At 44.4% G+C, this 17,302-nt stretch overlaps 4 protein-coding genes across 4 annotated transcripts; 2 read left to right on the plus strand and 2 right to left on the minus strand.

Moving 5' to 3' along the window:
* Nucleotides 1-515: 515 nt before the first annotated feature.
* Nucleotides 516-2,431, plus strand: BYT42DRAFT_613522 (Aldehyde/histidinol dehydrogenase; the record flags this gene model as incomplete). The annotated part of the gene is made up of 6 exons (XM_051571742.1): nt 516-644; nt 703-793; nt 868-1,242; nt 1,316-1,554; nt 1,615-1,738; nt 1,812-2,431. The coding sequence occupies 6 exons, from the start codon at nt 516-518 to the stop codon at nt 2,429-2,431; spliced, it is 1,578 nt and encodes a 525-aa protein (XP_051423547.1).
* Nucleotides 2,432-10,511: 8,080 nt separating this feature from the next.
* On the plus strand, nt 10,512-11,497 carry BYT42DRAFT_475487 (concanavalin A-like lectin/glucanase domain-containing protein; the record flags this gene model as incomplete). Its single annotated transcript, XM_051563609.1, has 5 exons — nt 10,512-10,827; nt 10,909-11,072; nt 11,152-11,248; nt 11,319-11,336; nt 11,409-11,497. Coding segments are annotated over 5 exons (684 nt in total), but the record flags the coding sequence as incomplete, so codon positions are not given.
* A 278-nt stretch (nt 11,498-11,775) lies between these two features.
* BYT42DRAFT_613525 (S-adenosyl-L-methionine-dependent methyltransferase) lies at nt 11,776-15,279 on the minus strand (the record flags this gene model as incomplete). The annotated part of the gene is made up of 3 exons (XM_051571743.1): nt 11,776-13,525; nt 13,616-14,753; nt 14,880-15,279. 3 exons carry the CDS (start codon nt 15,277-15,279, stop codon nt 11,776-11,778), a joined length of 3,288 nt encoding a protein of 1,095 aa, XP_051423549.1.
* Nucleotides 15,280-15,973: 694 nt separating this feature from the next.
* BYT42DRAFT_317544 (uncharacterized protein) lies at nt 15,974-16,892 on the minus strand. The gene is made up of 4 exons (XM_051562999.1): nt 16,738-16,892; nt 16,449-16,682; nt 16,215-16,388; nt 15,974-16,122 (listed from the first exon to the last, which is right to left on the minus strand). The coding sequence occupies exons 1-4, from the start codon at nt 16,768-16,770 to the stop codon at nt 16,075-16,077; spliced, it is 489 nt and encodes a 162-aa protein (XP_051423550.1). The 5' UTR covers nt 16,771-16,892; the 3' UTR covers nt 15,974-16,074.
* Nucleotides 16,893-17,302: the final 410 nt, after the last annotated feature.

Below are 17,302 nucleotides of genomic sequence, written 5' to 3' on the forward strand. Positions count from 1 at the left end.
ATCAGTCAATCGCCGTATGTTTATCGTTGGAGGCGATGGTACCATATTACGAGTATCTTGCTGCATGCGGGTGGCTCCTGCAGAAATACCTAGTCTTCGAACGGATTTACTTAACATGATCCATTCACAAATTTAATTTCTCGCATAATTTCTGTGATTTTAGGGTCTGGGGGTCTCAGACATGTTAAAAACGCAAATTTCCTGAATTTTTTGTTCACACACCATTCAGATAGTTTTATTTCTATCTCTATTTTTATCGCCAGTGATCGATATTTGTATGAAGTGAAATGAGTTTGTTAGAGAATTCGTGTTCGTGCTTCAAACAGTAGTCCACGGCCAATGTTAATAATTTCTTTGTTCGCGATTTAAGTTTAGGCTTCAAGCCATTATGTCATATTGCCATCATCCCGCGGTTTTTAATCGAAAAAGCATGCCAAAATGTGTGATAGGCAAGGCTTTTTGTTCTTCCCGCCAACTTTTTTGCGTTTTTCTCATTCATTCCAATCCGACATACCATGTTGCGATCTATTGTGCGAACGCCTTATGTACATTCCTGCCTCAATCTATCGCATGCACCAAGAAAACACGTGCTCGTCAACCCATCAGCATGGCGCACATTAGCATCATCCACGAAAATTCCAAAAGTAGGAATTCATTTAGGTGCCTTTTCTTTTGTATACCACTGACCATCACTGCGTCTAGTTATCGGATGCCGACTTGATGCGCCATTATGCATTTATCAATAATGAGTGGGTGCTGTCACACAATGCTGAGGCCAAATTTCCCGTCTACGGTAAAAAATTCCTCCATGTGGAAGGGACAGGCAGGCGATTTGTGTGATGGCTGACTGTACACGTGTTGATGTAGATCCTGCAACGGGGGAGGAAATTGGACAGTTGCCTGAAATGGATATCAAGGACACTCAACGAGCGATTCAGGCAGCCTCGGCGGCTTTCCCATTGTGGGCTCAGCAAACAGGGAAAGAGCGCCATGATTTATTGAAAAAATGGTACGATGCTGTCATTGCCCACAAGGATGATTTGGCGACCATTTTGACCTGGGAAAACGGAAAGTCTTACACGGAAGCCAAAGGAGAAATTACCTATGGCGCCAGCTTTTTTGAATGGTTTGCCGAAGAGGCCGTACGTGCCTACGGCAAAGTGATCCCGTCACCCATGACGAACCAACGATACCTTACCATCAAACAACCGGTCGGTGTAGTCGGCATTATTACACCATGGAGTAAGTGGATTATTTGACTCCATCTCAACAGAAAGTATCATGTTTTAAATAAGCAAACGATATGGGCAATTAGACTTTCCAACAGCCATGATTACGCGCAAAGTCGGGGCCGCTTTGGCGGCAGGCTGTACGGTTGTCATTAAGCCCGGGGCAGAAACCCCCTACTCTGCATTGGCTTTGTGCGAGTTGGCCAAACGTGTGGGCATTCCTGAAGGAGTGGTGAATGTCGTCACCACCAAAAAGCATGTGTCAGACATTGGTAACGAGCTTTGCACCAATCCACTCGTGCGAAAAATCTCATTTACCGGATCGGTACGTTTGAATAACCATGCCAAATCAACAAAACGATCTTGTTTAACTTGAGAATAATAGACCAAGGTTGGAAAAACGTTAATGTCACAAGCCTCAGGCACGATGAAAAAAGTATCATTGGAATTGGGTGGTAACGCACCGTTTATTGTCTTTGACGATGCCGATGTGGACGCTGCTGTGGAAGGTAGTTTATTCTAGATAACATGCGCAGGCCAAGGTTCCTATTTTTTTTCCTTTGATTAAGCTTGGCTTATTAGGCGCCATCGCTTCCAAGTTCCGAGGCACTGGACAAACGTGCATTTGTGCGAATCGTATCTATGTGCAAAAAGGCATTTATCCCTTGTTCGCTTGTAGATTAGCCGAGAAAGTGGGCCAATTCAAAGTGGGCCATGGATTTGATCCCGACACGACGCATGGACCTCTTATCCACAGCAATGCCGTGGAAAAGGTGAAGAAGCATCTGGATGATGCTACTAGCAAAGGTGCCGAAATCCTTGTCGGTGGCCGACATTTAGGCGGCAACTTTTTTGAGCCTGCCGTTCTTTCGGAAATGACCAGCGACATGTTGATTGCGAGCGAGGAAACGTTTGGCCCGATTGCTCCTTTGTTCCGATTCTCGACCGAGGATGAAGTCTTGAAACTGGCCAATGACACACCATTTGGTCTGGCGGGTTACTTCTTTTCGCGCGACATTGGTCGTATCTGGAGAGTGGCCGAGAAATTGGAAACGGGCATGGTCGGGGTCAATACTGGCGCCATTTCCAACTGCTATGCACCATTTGGTGGCGTAAAAGAAAGCGGATTGGGGAGAGAAGGATCCTGCTACGGTTTGGATGATTACATGAATATCAAGTATATCAATATGGGTGGCCTTTAATTTATCTATATAATTAAAATCTTTGAAAAATTAGCAATTTGTAAATCACATGACTTGCACACTAAGCTATCGGAACCTTTTTTTTGTGCCTTCTCTCTTCAGAACCTCTTATTATTCTTTTTTTTTTGTGCCTTCTTTTCTTCTTCAACTACACTAAGCTATCAGAACTTCTTAATATCTTTTTGCAATACACCAAGTCATTAGAATCTCAATTCTTTCGATTCTTTCGATTGGTGCCTTTTTTTTTGTTCATCTTTGAACCATGCCTCGCTGCCCATCTTGCAACGGCAACGATCACCAGCGTTCTACCAATCGTCGTTGCCCAAATTTCTCTCCACGAAACACTACTATAAATAATGGGCGAAACAATGAGCAGCAAAATGCGGTTTGCACCAGTTGTGGTCAAACAGGACATCGTCGTCGCTCAAACCGCCATTGTCCCCTTCATAATCAAGACGGAAATACAGAAAATTTCACCAATGTGGCTCGCGATCCCAATGTCTCGATGCCAAATCTTCATAATGTAGGAGCCATGAATGTCATCTGCAGCCACTGTCAGGCACGAATGTGGAGTGGAGAAAAAACTGCTGGAAGTACTATGAATGATCCTAAGTTTCAGCTCTGTTGTGGAAATGGTCAATTTGTACTTTCTCCTCTCAAACCCACCCCTCCTTTGATTGCCTCGCTTTTGACAGGGACTGGGGCGCAAGCAAAAGATTTCCGGCTCAAGATCAGAGCTTATTGTAGTGCTCTCAGTTTTACTTCTCTTGGTATAAATTTAGACGAAAGTGTAATGAATGGCAGACGGGGCGCTTACTGCTTCCGTATTCATGGAAGTGTTTACCATTTGATGGGATCGCTACTTCCTGCTAATGGCCAACGACCTGCATTTGCACAAATATACGTCCATGATACTGACAACGAAATATCAAATCGACATGCAATTGCAAGCCATCTCGCGCGAGACACCTTGGAAGTACTTCAGCAATTAATGCATGAAACCAATCCTTTCGTCCATCTTTTCAAGACAATGGCCCAATACATACAGGATAATGGTGGTGCTTCCAACATCAGAATGATTATTCGAGCTGACGATGTCCCAGATCCACGACGCTATAATGCACCAAATGCTTCTGAAATTGGTGTCATTATCGGTGAAAACGCAGAGGCCTCTGGAAGGGATATTGTGATCTGTAGGCGTAGTAACCAACTGACATCAATCAGTGAGATGCATCGCCTGTATGACCCACTCCATTACGTGCTGATGTTTCCTGAAGGCGACCCTGGGTGGAACATTGAAACTCGATCGACCAGAAACGACAGAGTCACCGTGATGAACTACTACAGTTTCAGATTGATGTATCGAAATGATGGACACCACTTGCACCTCTTTGGCCGACTCTTTCAGCAGTATATCGTAGATATGTATGCCAAGATGGAACAAAACCGCCTCAATTACCTTCGCCTCAACCAGGCCCGACTGCGTGCTGATGTGTATTCAGGCGTACAAGATGCTCTCCAACTTGACGACAACAATATGAATATGAATTCCATCGGTCAGCCTGTCATCCTTCCGTCGTCATTCATTGGCAGCCCTCGAAACATGCAACAGCTGTACCAAGATGCAATGAGTATCGTCAGATGTTTCGGAAAGCCTGACCTCTTCATTACATTCACGTGTAATCCAAAATGGCCAGAAATTCGGAATGAGCTTCTTGCTTCACAGACAGTATCTGATCGGCCAGATTTGACAGCACGAGTTTTCAACCTCAAGCTCAGAGCTCTTTTGAAGGATCTGACAAAAAATCATACACTTGGAAAAGTAATTGGCTACGTTTATACCGTCGAGTTCCAGAAAAGAGGATTGCCTCATGCGCATATTCTACTCATTTTAAAAGAAGCCGATAAACCTGTGACGCCAGAGCACTACGATTCTATCGTATCGGCGGAGATACCTGATCCACAGCAGTTCCCATCTGCTCATGCAACTGTCACGAACCATATGATGCATGGCCCATGTGGAATAGCAGCCTCGCATCCATCGCCATGCATGGAAAACGGTCGGTGCACAAAGCACTTCCCGCGTGCATTTCAAGAAGAGACAACGTGCAACGAAAATGGGTATCCTCTGTACCGAAGGCGCAATGACGGAAGAACCGTACGCAAAAATGGGATTTTACTTGACAACCGATGGGTTGTGCCGCATAATATTTACCTCTGCTCGAAATATGACGCACACATCAATGTCGAAATATGCACAACCATTAAATCAGTCAAGTATATCTACAAATATGTCTTCAAAGGACACGACCGTGCATCCGTTGTACTCCAGGCCGAAAACCATGATGAAATCCGTCAGTATCTTGATTCTCGGTACGTGTCAGCGTCTGAAGCCTGTTGGAGAATCTTTTCATTCTCTATGCATCACGAGTTTCCAGCACATCAAAGACTTGCAGTACATCTTCCAGGAGAAGAGATAATTTTTTTCCATGAGGATGAGAGTCCTCAAAATGTTGCAAGCCGCCGACCTTTGACGACATTAACAGCATGGTTCGAAACAAACCAGATTGATCCATCAGCAAGAACCATCTTATACTCTGATTTCCCAAGACATTACGTTTGGAATACAAGTGGAAGAAGAAGATGGACAGTTCGTGTTAGAGGACACAATACTGTTATTGGGCGCATATATAACATCTCGCCGCGGCAAGCGGAAAAATATTATCTTCGCCTCCTTCTCTATCATGTTCCTGGAGCAACTAGCTTTGAGGATCTGCGAACGGTCAACGGCCAACTTTGTTTGACATTCCAAGAAGCTGCACGCAGGCGTGGATTGCTTACCAACGATAACGAATGGGACCACTGTTTGGAAAATGCCGAGATCTATCAAGCACCCAGCTCCTTGAGGATGCTATTTGGCACAATTTTGGCTTTCTGTGAACCGTCTGACCCTTACGCACTTTGGCTTCGCCACAGACAACATATGGTGGAGGATCATCTCCATGCTGATAGAATTGAACAGAATGATGCATCTCTGGAACCAACAGAAACAATGTACGGACGCTGTATCATGGATATCGAGGATTATCTGCAATCACAGTCATTGTCTTTGCAAAATTTTGCTGGATTCTCTCTTCCTGAGGTTGATAGCCGTCCAACTTCCATATCTTTACCACGTCTACCACGTTTAGTTCAAGAACAGCTGTCACTTAACGAAGAAGCACAAAGGTTACCAAACCCAGCCAATCTGGACTTTAACCATGACCAGCAGATCATCTTTGACACTATCATCCGTGCAGCTGACGATGCATCACCAAGGAGCAAGCTATATTTTGTTGATGGACCTGGAGGAACTGGAAAAACATTTTTATTCAATGCCCTACTTTCCCATGTCCGTCGTAATGGAGAAATTGCTTTAGCCGTCGCATCCAGTCGAACAGCTGCTCTTCTTTTGGATGGTGGTCGTACCGCCCATTCACGGTTTAAGATACCATTGACTACGCACGAACATTCCTTTTGTAACGTGTCTCACAGAACGGAGCTTGCCCATTTACTGAAACTTACTAAGCTAATCATGTGGGATGAAGCATCGATGATAAACCGGTTTGCATTTGATGCAGTAGATCGAACATTTAGAGATCTCTTCAAAGCTGAAAACCCACGTCTGGAATCCGTACCGTTTGGAGGAAAGTTGGTAGTGTTTGGAGGTGATTTTCGACAAGTCCTGCCTGTGGTTCCCCGAGGGTCGCGTCCCGATATCGTCAATATGTGTATCAACCGCTCTGCTTCTTGGGCGCATGTGCAAACATTACGCCTGACGACCAATATGCGAGTTCAGAGACCACAACAAAACGAAAGTCCACAGGAACTTCAACAGTTCAGTGAATACTTGCTACGTATCGGTAATGGGACAGAGCCTACACGCTTGAATACAAGCTATATCAGCATCCCCCAAAGCATGGTAATTCCTGGCGAAAACTTGCAAAATTTGACTTCAGCTATATTTCATGACTTTCGGGAAGAGAATCTTTCTTCGCAGTACCTTACATCCCGCGCTATCCTTACACCGAAAAACTCTGACGTTGAGACAATCAATGATCTCCTTTTGGAACAGTTTCCAGGTGAGGCAACAGAGTATCTAAGCGCAGATAGCGTCTGTGATGAAAGTCAACAAATGCTGCATACCGTGGAGGTTCTCAATTCGATCAATCCTGGATGCCTTCCACCACACCGACTCCTACTAAAAATAGGTTGTCCTGTCATACTGCTGCGCAATCTCAATCCATCCAACGGTCTTTGCAACGGAACGAGGCTTATATGCCGCTCATTCCAACAGTTTGTGATCGAGGCAGAAATTGCAACCGGGAAACATGCAGGAAAATTGGTGTTTATACCTAGAATCAAGCTCAAGCCCACAGAAATGCAATCTCCTATTGAATTTCAACGACGCCAATTTCCAGTGCGATTAGCGTTTGCAATGACAATTAACAAAGCACAAGGTCAGACCTTGGATGCTGTTGGGCTATATTTGCCGGCGTCAGTATTTTCCCATGGACAGTTGTACGTTGCTTTCTCCAGAGTCAAAAAACCATCTGCACTAAAGGTAATGCTTAAAAAAGAAAGTTCATTTTTACAAACTTCAAATGAACATTTCACCAAAAATATAGTATACCCTGAAGTCTACCAATAAATATCCCCAATTGTGATCTTGAAGATCACGGGCTCCACCTGCGTCCTCTACCTCATACGTTAGAACTGGCACACCTTCATGCCATTCTAACCACACCCATGGTAGCATACCCTGAGTCTACCAATAAATATCCCCAATTGTGATCTTGAAGATCACGGGCTCCACCTAGTCTAATAATTAAAATCTTTGAAAAATTAGCGATTTTGTAAATCACATGATCTACACTAAGTTATCAAGACCTGTTAAACCTTTTTTTCATCTTTCAACCATGCCTCGCTGCCCACTTTCACGATAATAGGCGAAACAATCAGCAGCAAGATGCCGTTTGCGCCAGTTGTGGTTAAACAGAGCATCGTCGCCGTTCACATAAATTGTGAGTGGAGCTCTTTTTTGAAGAAAGGTGATTGACGATACGACGATCTGGTGTTTTGTAGCATCATTTAATTTGGGTTATCTGTCAGTTAGACTGTATATGCCCTTTCATTCTCTTCAGTAATCGAATGATACATGGAGCAGATATGCTTCGATCTGTGTAGCTCATCATTCATGCATCAGTGAGGTGACTATTGTTTCATCCATGGAAAATCACATATTTTTGTCCGAATTTTTTCTTCTTCTTTAGTTTTGCATCTCTTCTGTTTGCCTGGAAATCCCTCACTATCATTGCATCCATCATCCATCATCCAGACTATGGCGTGTATCTGATCCGGTCGATTCGATTATTATGAAAAAAGGTACCTTTTGTGTGATGTGACTATTCGTTTTTCGACAAGAAAAAACTCACGTTCTTTTTTCTCTACCCCTTCTTTAGCTTTTGGTTTTCTCTCCGGTTTTCTTTTCGCTTGGCAAGTCATCCATCCCTCCAAAACCTTTCTACTTTGTTCGGGCACCAGATTGTGGCCAATCCGGTTTTTGTCGTCAAAGGACATCTTCGGTCGTGTGGCTCTCTTTCTCATCGGGAAACGCTGACGCGTCCTCCCCAGGTTCCTCTCATATGGATTGCTGCCCGTGGTATCGCCTTCGATATTTCTTCCCGACCATTTTATTTTGTAGTTGTAGTATGTATTTTGTATTTTAGTGAATAGTCTTCTTGCAGTCTTTTCCTCCTTTTTTTTCCCACAGGGTTTTTAGGGGGTTTTTACAGACGTACCTATTGTATTTACTTTTTTTTTATATTTGTATCCTTTCTTTATTTCGGTCGGGAAGCCCTCGGTATCTGCTGCATCAAACATCAAAGGTAAAATATCTCAACGAAATTTGAATCAACCAAAGAGCTTACTAACTCATTTTTTTTAAATACCCAACATTCCCACACATCTTTGTAGATCTATCATAACCTTGGGCGGGACAGAACGGAGGGGGTCAATAAGTGCTGCTTTGTTCATTAAAAGTGTTTCATGGTATGCCAGAGTATTGACATTAATATACCAAAGTTCCATCAAGAGTCTCGCCCAGGTTATGCCGTATTGCGTTAGGCTTTTGTCTGACGAATGTCGCTCAATGTAAGAGTGCGGCATCCAGTAGCAGGTGGCATCCATTGCACAGCGGGTGTACGGCTTGTTAAATGTAAAGAAGAAAAAAATGATAATTTTAAGGAATCACGGGGGCTACTAATCCCAGTACCTCTCTAGAAAAAGTGAAAAGCACTCTATCTTACAACGAAAGCGATGTATCTGACCCATTAGAGTTGACCGATAGGATCGTCCTTTCTTCGATCGTTCGAAGTCCAAAGATTAGTTAACGATATACATGACTGAAGAGACAAGCATGGGATGGTTCCCAGCTGTATTTACCCGTTCCACTTTGGCCTTAGTTTAGTTGGCGCGGCTGGGAAGGGTTTGAAAAGATAATCCTGTATTGTTGGGCTTGCTACCTTTGCAACAAATGGGGAAGCAAGATTTGAAACTACAAATTGGAAGTCAAATGTCATATCACAATGTCCCGCGGATCTCAGTTTATGTTGCTGCTGCATGGATCAATTTATGCTACAGTAACCATATACTGGTTTTAGTTTGTACCTAATCGCTGCTCATGGCTGCTTGGATGCATGAAACATTGCTGTCCGAAACCATTCTCCGTATGAAATCGGAAAGAGCTGCCGATCGCCAAACCCGTTAAAAAATCAAACGGATCTTCCCAATCAAGATGGGCCGCTCTACCAAAGTATGTCTTCCCATCGGCATTGAGCAAATAGAACTGCAAGTAAGCCTTGGTACGGCTTGGACCTTTTTGGTTGTGACGATTGTAATGTTTTCAATTACAATCGGCTCAAATATCCAAAAAAAATCCAAAGTATTGGAAAAATCGATCATTTATAGCATAGCTTCTGTTACGATGGATGGCAAAGCAAATATTTTGATAATGGATGGATCCGTGTACATTCCGGCATGATGTATGGTGAATTACAAAGAATGATCTTCAGGGTTTATATGCGAGCGATGGGTCCGAGGCATATGGGGTATAAGGCACATACCGAAACATTCACCACCGCATATAATTTCTGCACGCTCTGCTCAGCTGCTACACTGGCGAACTCATCCTTAGATCTTCCATATTGCTACCCATTCACTTACTGCCTGTATGGTATACTATTCTTCATTATTGCAGAAGCTGGTTAGCATATCTTTTGGATGGACACTTGCAAGGTTCACCGAGGTCTGAAGGAACGCAACAAATGCTCGGTTTTAGCCGAACGTTTATATACCCAATGGTCTCTTCCGGTTAGCGAATATGCCGCAAATAATATTTCAGTGACTTTATTCCCCACACTCCTGCAAATGACAGCTTTTTCTGCAGTCGAGTGTTCATGATACAGGTAAAGTACAAAAAAAGTAACATGACGACTTTTATAAATGCCAGCTCCTGCTGTATGCTATTTTCATATGATACGTATAGGTGAGCTTGGGTATCGCGCAGTAAGCATCGTGGTGATTGAAATTGCATAATCATCGTAATTAAGGCCAAGGCCGTGTTTCTGAGCGGCATCCCAAAAAGTAAAATGAGGAAGACAGAAAAGGAAAGAATGGATGACAATTTGGCAGTGGCCTCTTTTTTGTATTTGCCACCACTTTATCAGACAAAAAACGCGTGCGTGTGATCCCCTATTTTATGGCTGGACAGGAATTTTATGCTGTGATTATTATTTGTATCATTGTTTTGGCTGCCATCGTATGCGGTCTCGGCATTCGCATCTATCGTCGAGCTACCGTGCCTGGCAATCCAACCTCGATCCAGCAAGAATGGCAACCCATGGACTCCATGTTCTCGCCAAGCGTACCTACGCCAGACACACATGAAATCAACGACAGAACAATAGGTACAAATGGAACTACCTTGCATTTACTGTGACGCGAGCTGATCTAATTCCTGGCTATTTGTTACTTGGCAGGGTGGCAACGAAAGCATCCTCCGAACACCACCACCTGGGTGGACGCCAGTCAAATCGCCTTGGTCGCTGAACGCGGAGTCGCAGCATGGACATTTGTAGAGGACGAATTCACAGAGGACGCGGAGGAAGAATGCAATGTTGCCGTGATTGATCGCACTACAATCGTCTTTGCTGACGGTCAAGGCTGCATTCTCACCAATCTTCCTATTCCTCTACAAGATTTCGTTTATTGGGAAGTCAAGATATTGCAACTCACTGACCAAGACCATTTGGCGATCGGCTTGGCAACCAAACCTTATCCAACGTGGTGTTTGCCAGGTAAACTGAAACGGTCGCTTAGAAATACAATCACCGCAAGTAGGCCGTTGATAGATTAATATTGGGATCCACAATGAGTAGGATGTTACCGGCATTCGGTCGCTTATCACTCCCACACAGGCGCAGTGCATGCCAGTAACCCAAAGACAGGTCGGCCGTATGGTCCTTGCATCCAGCAAGGTGATGTGGTTGGTGTTGGTTTTCTTTCGCAGTTTGCTTGCGTGTTTTTCACGCACAACGGACAGGTACGATCTAGGATTTTTGGCGCATTTAGCGAATGCGATGAAACTTTTAATGAGTTTCCTCATTCTTTTATATTTTTAGAATCTTGGCAAAGCATTGATTGGATTCAAGTTTCCTGTTTATCCAGCCATAGGGGCTCGAGGAACATGCCAAGTATCAGTCAATTTTGGCCAACAAGGTAATTAAGATTATTTGGAAAAAGAAAATCCAATCGTGTCTAACTTTGAGATCGCGTTATACCAAAATAGATTTCCTTTATGCGGCCGGTAAGTTGCCTATGTCAAGATGACTATCCCAGATCAAAAAGTATCTAATATTTTTTATTTTTGTGCGTTTAGCCAATCTACGCGAAGCTGCATTTGCACCCAGACAAGACGCACTGCCGCCACCTCCCGCCTACGGTGGCCACATTAGAGATACCATCCTTTTTGACGCATCCCAAGCATCACACGACACTCCTCAACTCACGTATTCGGAAGCGACTACCTCACCCTCTTCCGCTGCGATCGAATCATCCTCTCATCTTTCTTCTTCGCCACCTCGATACTCTTGAAAATACCTTTCATATTCCATGTGCATTGATATCTTTTTTTACCCTTGTTTTCATCCCCCGTGTTAGAGAGCCTATTTTATCATCATCTTATTATCATTTTTTCAAGTCTGCCTATCGACTAATACATTAATTTTACTATAGAGTCTAGAAATTTATGATGGTTCAAAAGTTGTAGTCGCAAAAGACGCCCCACAATGGCCATCCGTGCACAGAGACCGTAGAAGGAAAGTCATTTTCTGCTGCCATTTTTCACGATCTTTTTCCAAGAGGTAGACATCGTCACCAAGTAGGGTATACCATGTTTCCGTCAATGAGAGCTCAAGTTCCAGCTCAAGCTCCTTTTGAAACTGGGGTGGAATACCGTACATGAAATAGGTGAGATGGTCGATGCAACATTGCAGTAAGGAAGCCATCATCAGCAGTCGCGTCAAAAGAACGCACAGAGTGATACTTCGTGGTCGCATGCTCCGTATCTTCGCATCGACCCAATGATCCGAGTGTGGATCGCGATCCCACCACCAATCTCCACCTTGGTGTTTCTCATATTCTTTCAGTAGCATTTGGTCGGTCGTCGAAATATCCCACATGCAGTTACGCACCTTGTCCATGACCGTCCGTAACCGTGTTTTTTCAATGATTTCGTAGATCCATAAGCGTGTCACGGTAAGATCCTGGACAAACGCGGCCATCGTATCCACATCATCGGCGTGGATCGGAGGAGCAAATGGGATTTTGGACATGTTTTTTCCAAAGAATCGGGTTCGACCTTGCTGATCGTAATAACAGTGAGCGCGAATAAAATACTGGATGGTGCTCGAGTTCAGTAGGCCGCAAAAATAATCAGCCGATTGCCACGGACTGTCGGGCTTGATCGTGAAATAGATGCATTGGTTGGTGACACATTGGGAGGTGCGGTCGACAAAGAATCGCTGTCGCGGTTGAGTTCGACTGAAGTAGCCAAAATTGATGGGGTGGACGATTTTGACCGGAATCTGAAGGCCGCATTTGTTGTAATGGCACCAAGCTAGCGTACGGTCGTTTTTCGTCGGCTGAAGGGCTTGACGTGCTTCCTTCAGATAGTGATACAAAGCACAGGTTGTGGCCTTTTCACCCAAGGTCCGCTGATCGGTTTCCAGTTCTTCGGCTCCTTCTTTATCCACGAGGATCAATGAGTAGAAGGAGAAAAAAGAATCGCCCGCTTCTGGATCCTTGCGACAAAAGGGAGCGTACGCTTCTGCAGGCGAATTCTCCTTTTTTGTGAGACGACCCGAGTCACGGTTATGCCAAAACGCCACTTCTTTGCTCACGGATGTTTCTTTTCCCGTCCTTGCTGACGATTTGCCATTCCAGTAAAAGACGGGTCGTAACCAACGATCGCAGCAAGCCTGACCAAAAGTTCGAATAGCCCAGCTTGTTCGAACAACGAGTGCATAGACAGGGTTGGTATTGGGACCACGGTTCCAGATAAGCGGGATGTGGGTAGAAGCTACATCGGAAAGTCGTGATTCGCCATCGCAGAGACGCGGAAAGTGAGCTGTGGACTTCATCAGTTGATCGGAAACGGAAGTGGATGGATACAAAAAAGCAAACGAAGCGTGGGGTGACTCATGAATCCGATCGAGTGGATCCGTCGGTACAATCTTGGAGGCGATCGATGGGTCCTGGGTGTAAGGAATGAGACGATCAAATGCTTCATACGAGTGCAAGATGGCTTCCAACCCTATTCGACGCGATAAGTGACGCAAGAATAATGTTGCGTGCGTATTGGTGTGTCCTTGTCGTGGTATAAACGATCGTTTGCAGAGTAAAAAGATGAGCGAGTCGGTCTGCACTTTGCGCCACACTTTGTATGGCTCGAACTGGAAAACTTCCAAGAGTTTACAATGCTTCCAGATCCAAAGCCTAAACGATTTTTTTTTTTCGTCGTAGAAACAGCGCGAATCCATCAGTATGGTGGGTAAAATGTAAAGCATTCGCTATTGACAGGGTTACCTGAGATGTTCAGCAAATTCTAGTACCATCCATTGACTGGGCGTAATCAGACATAACTGACCATGGTGATCGTCGATCCGTTGAAGACAAATCCACATGAAATACAGGTAGGCTTGTGTGCCTCGTCCACCCAACACACGTTCATCGTACAAGGCGGCGTCAGGGACGGTGATAAAGCCTGTCTTGCGAATCATGTAGGGAGGATTGGTTACGATGTAATCGAACTTCAATTCGGTCGCGTCGCGTAAACGGTGGAGCTGATGCTGTTCCCAGGCATCCATATTTGGAAGTGTGGTATCGAGTTTCAAGGTATCGTTGCGAAAAAGACGTAATCGATCAATCATGCGCTGAGTAAGAGGTGTCTTGAGTTCAATGAGACGTCGGTAGAATGGAAAGAGATGGACCATGACGTTCAGTTTACCGAGATGATGAGCAAACGGATCGATTTCTACTGCCCAAACATGCTGGGGTATCACAGTGGTCAGTAAGCGTAGCAATACATCGGCATGATTCCAGATCACGCTGCAGCTTTCGACCTGTCGTGCAAGAAATTCGCACAGGAAGGAGCCGATGCCCATGCATGGATCAAAGACCCGTGGCACGTGACCAGCACTTGCACTTTGCATCAATTGCTGCTTATCGAGGCACCGATTCCACATGAATTGGACGACACTTTGCGGCGTATAAAACTGGCCATGGTCTTTTTGATGTTTCTGAGCGGCCAATTCCAGAAAATGATGGGTATAAAAGCGGGAAAAGATGGTGTCGACAAGCGTCAGCGACCGAAACTGAATCCCGGTTTTACGAATGCTGGTACGAATATCATGGAGGATGGATGTCTCCTTTCGTGCGTACAAGTAGTACCAGATAAACATATCGTCTTGGTGGTAAAACACATCGTCTTGCACGGAAAAGAGTTGCATGTAACCTTCAAATGTGTGGGCATGACCATCCATAAGATCTTGCAGCAGTATCTCGATAAAGAGGAGATAGATTGTCATAAAACTGGTCATGAGGCAGTACACGTCAATAATGCGTTCGAGTTGCTGGGGCGAAGATGGGTCGACATGAGGCGGTTCTTTTTCATCAGGACGTTGTAAAAGGGAATACAGCGCTTCGTTGGGGATGTGAGGTGCGCCTGGGAAAAATAAGGAGGGTTGGAATGAATCAACGACTGTCATTCAATAAGTGATGCAAATAAATCTGCACGCATTGTTTATGCGGGTATTCTATTGGTTTTTTTTCTTTCCACTTTTTTTCTTACCGTTTTCCTGCCTTTTCATCATCAACCGTTTCTTGACTTGCGGCTGGATATTGATGAGCGCCATTCCCAACGTATTGACGATCGTGTCTGCATTGGCTTCTGTAAATGCAGATGGAGGTGCTTGTACGGGCGATGCAGGTTCCGATCGGATCGGAATTTGTTGAATGGGTTCTCCAGAAAAACGCGCTGAAGGCGGTGGTAATGGTGGCTCTGAATTGCGTTTAAGACCTTGTTCTTGTTCAGCCAAGGTAGATTCTGGTTTCTGGATATTGGGCAAGGGGGACGATGGGGCTTCCAAGCTGTACATGCCGTGATCAGATGCTGGATTCCAGAAGGATGCGGATGACGACGACGGCAGCAGGAGAGGTAGGTAATGATGAGAGTAGGACGGATTGGTCATTTTGTCGACATTGTTTCAGGGAACCAATTCACCGATCTGGGGAAACCTCAATTGAACGTTTTACACTCTTGGAACCGTCAATCGCACGCGTTCCCAAGTGAAACCAATAGCCTCTTTGAAATTCTGTTTCGTGAGCAGAGTGGGGTAATTGTTTTTGACAGCCCGTTTTCCCCGGAACCTTCCATATTTTTTTTTTCGGCATTCTTTTTTCTCTCTCAGCTCATGCAGTTTGATTGAAAAAATTCTGAGTACAAAACCATTGATTTTGGCAACAAGCAAAGTTATCCGAGAAAATATGCCCAAGTTGAGAAAGGAGCCCGAAGAAAATAAAGAAATAAAAAAAAGATGAATTCATTAGACAAAACGAGGCTTACTCTCCTTGTTTTCGTCGCACTGTGGAGACTTTGACATTGTTATGGAATTTGTACGTATATAAGTTATTGATCCGGGAACTTGCATCAGTGATGCGGCATAAGATTCAAAGATCAAGGCACTTGAGAGCACAATACAGCATCATCCGGGAAACGTTATCATCTGATAAACATTATCATTAAACTGGTAACAAAAAGAGAAAAAGAATGCACGATGCGTCGTAATTCACAGAATGTGAGAAGAGGCAAAATTGCCTAAAATTTGTTCTTGACAGATAAAAACGTCTTTTTCTTGGTTTTCACTGTTCTCGATACTGCTCAAGCTCCAAGGCAATTGTGCCATAGCCTTGCTCCTTTGAACATTCCACTCACTTTTTTTTTCTTGCTAAAGGGATGCTAAAAGAGAAAAAAGTACGTAGGAGAATTAAACGAGGGCTTCTCTGAGGTGGAACAATGATGATGTGGGGTTTTGCTAAATGCACATAGAGATTGCACATAAAAAATAATAATTGGTTAATCTTTGCTGATGTCATTCAATTTAAAACTCAACTCGAATTGACTCACCAACCCTGACTTAACCTTGACCAGAAGGCTAGTTGACGAGGCTTTCGTCGTCAAGCGCAGCTTGTGCGCGTCGTTGGAGGGAGACCGACTGGAATCGATACGACAACCGGAATTGATGTACGCCTGGAGAATGCGACGCATGTTCACGGCAGCATTGATATCTCTATCCCAGATCTGATACAACCAATGATTTAGTCGTTATATCGCCACAGCAATTCGGACCCTATTGCTTACCAGTGGATTGGCATCGTTATTCGCCGACTTGCACTGGGGCACAGTAATCGGGTAAATAATGTTTTGCCAAGATTGGCCTACTTGATTGTATCTGTACCACCCCTCAACTTCAACAAAGTCTTGAACTAACGCGGGTCTGCTTTGGCGGCATTCAGATGAATAGCAAATGACGTTTCCATCATCATCAAGACACCGTCTTCTACGCCTTTTATCTATGTTTTTGAGTCGACAATACTTTTTCCTGTTATGAGTTAACGATGCAACCTATGCCCTAGTTCGCTATACTTACTTGTGGTTGCATACGTGAATCTGCTCGTCTCATACTTCAAGTGTCTCTGAGTCGCAACGGCTGCATATCTTGCTCGTACGAAACTCATCGACGCAAATGACGAGCGCCTTTCTGGCAAGAACCTGTGAAAACCCTGGTAACTTTTCCATGAGCAATGTATTCTGGAGTATATCATTTTACCATCGTGCCGTACCTTGATTGGAACTGGGGCATATTTTTTCATGGGCTTCAGGTCTGCATCCCAGATGCGACTATGGCTGCACCCTCTGGCCTCCGCTCATTTCTTCGAGCGTTTTTCCTTTTTTGACGTCTTTCGAGAGGTTTTATAAGCCCATTGACAAGGCTATTGAATCATATTGTTCATTACTACATGTTGAGAAGATGTGAAATATCATCAACTTACAATTTTGGGCTCGGCAGGATCCCCGAGCAAGGTGTCGGCCATTTTATCTAGCACCATTTGCCTTTGCGAGTAAAGCAGCGCACGTTTTTTCCGGTGGCTGAATGTGCAATTGAATATGAATTTAATCGTTTAACATACAGGACACTTCTTCTCGCGCTTTGC

This window comes from Radiomyces spectabilis (genome assembly GCF_025331425.1).
Source record: "Radiomyces spectabilis strain NRRL 2753 chromosome Unknown BYT42scaffold_6, whole genome shotgun sequence".
Lineage (NCBI taxonomy): Eukaryota > Fungi > Mucoromycota > Mucoromycetes > Mucorales > Radiomycetaceae > Radiomyces > Radiomyces spectabilis.

Excerpts from the sequence above, each read along its gene's own strand:
- BYT42DRAFT_317544 (XM_051562999.1), bottom strand. The coding sequence starts at position 16,770 with ATGAGACGAGCAGATTCACGTATGCAACCACAA. Across the intron at positions 16,389-16,448 it reads ATAACGATGCCAATCCACTG|ATCTGGGATAGAGATATCAA; the intron begins GTAAGCAATAGG and ends TGGTTGTATCAG. Across the intron at positions 16,123-16,214 it reads TCAAGGTTAAGTCAGGGTTG|CAAAACCCCACATCATCATT; the intron begins GTGAGTCAATTC and ends ATGTGCATTTAG.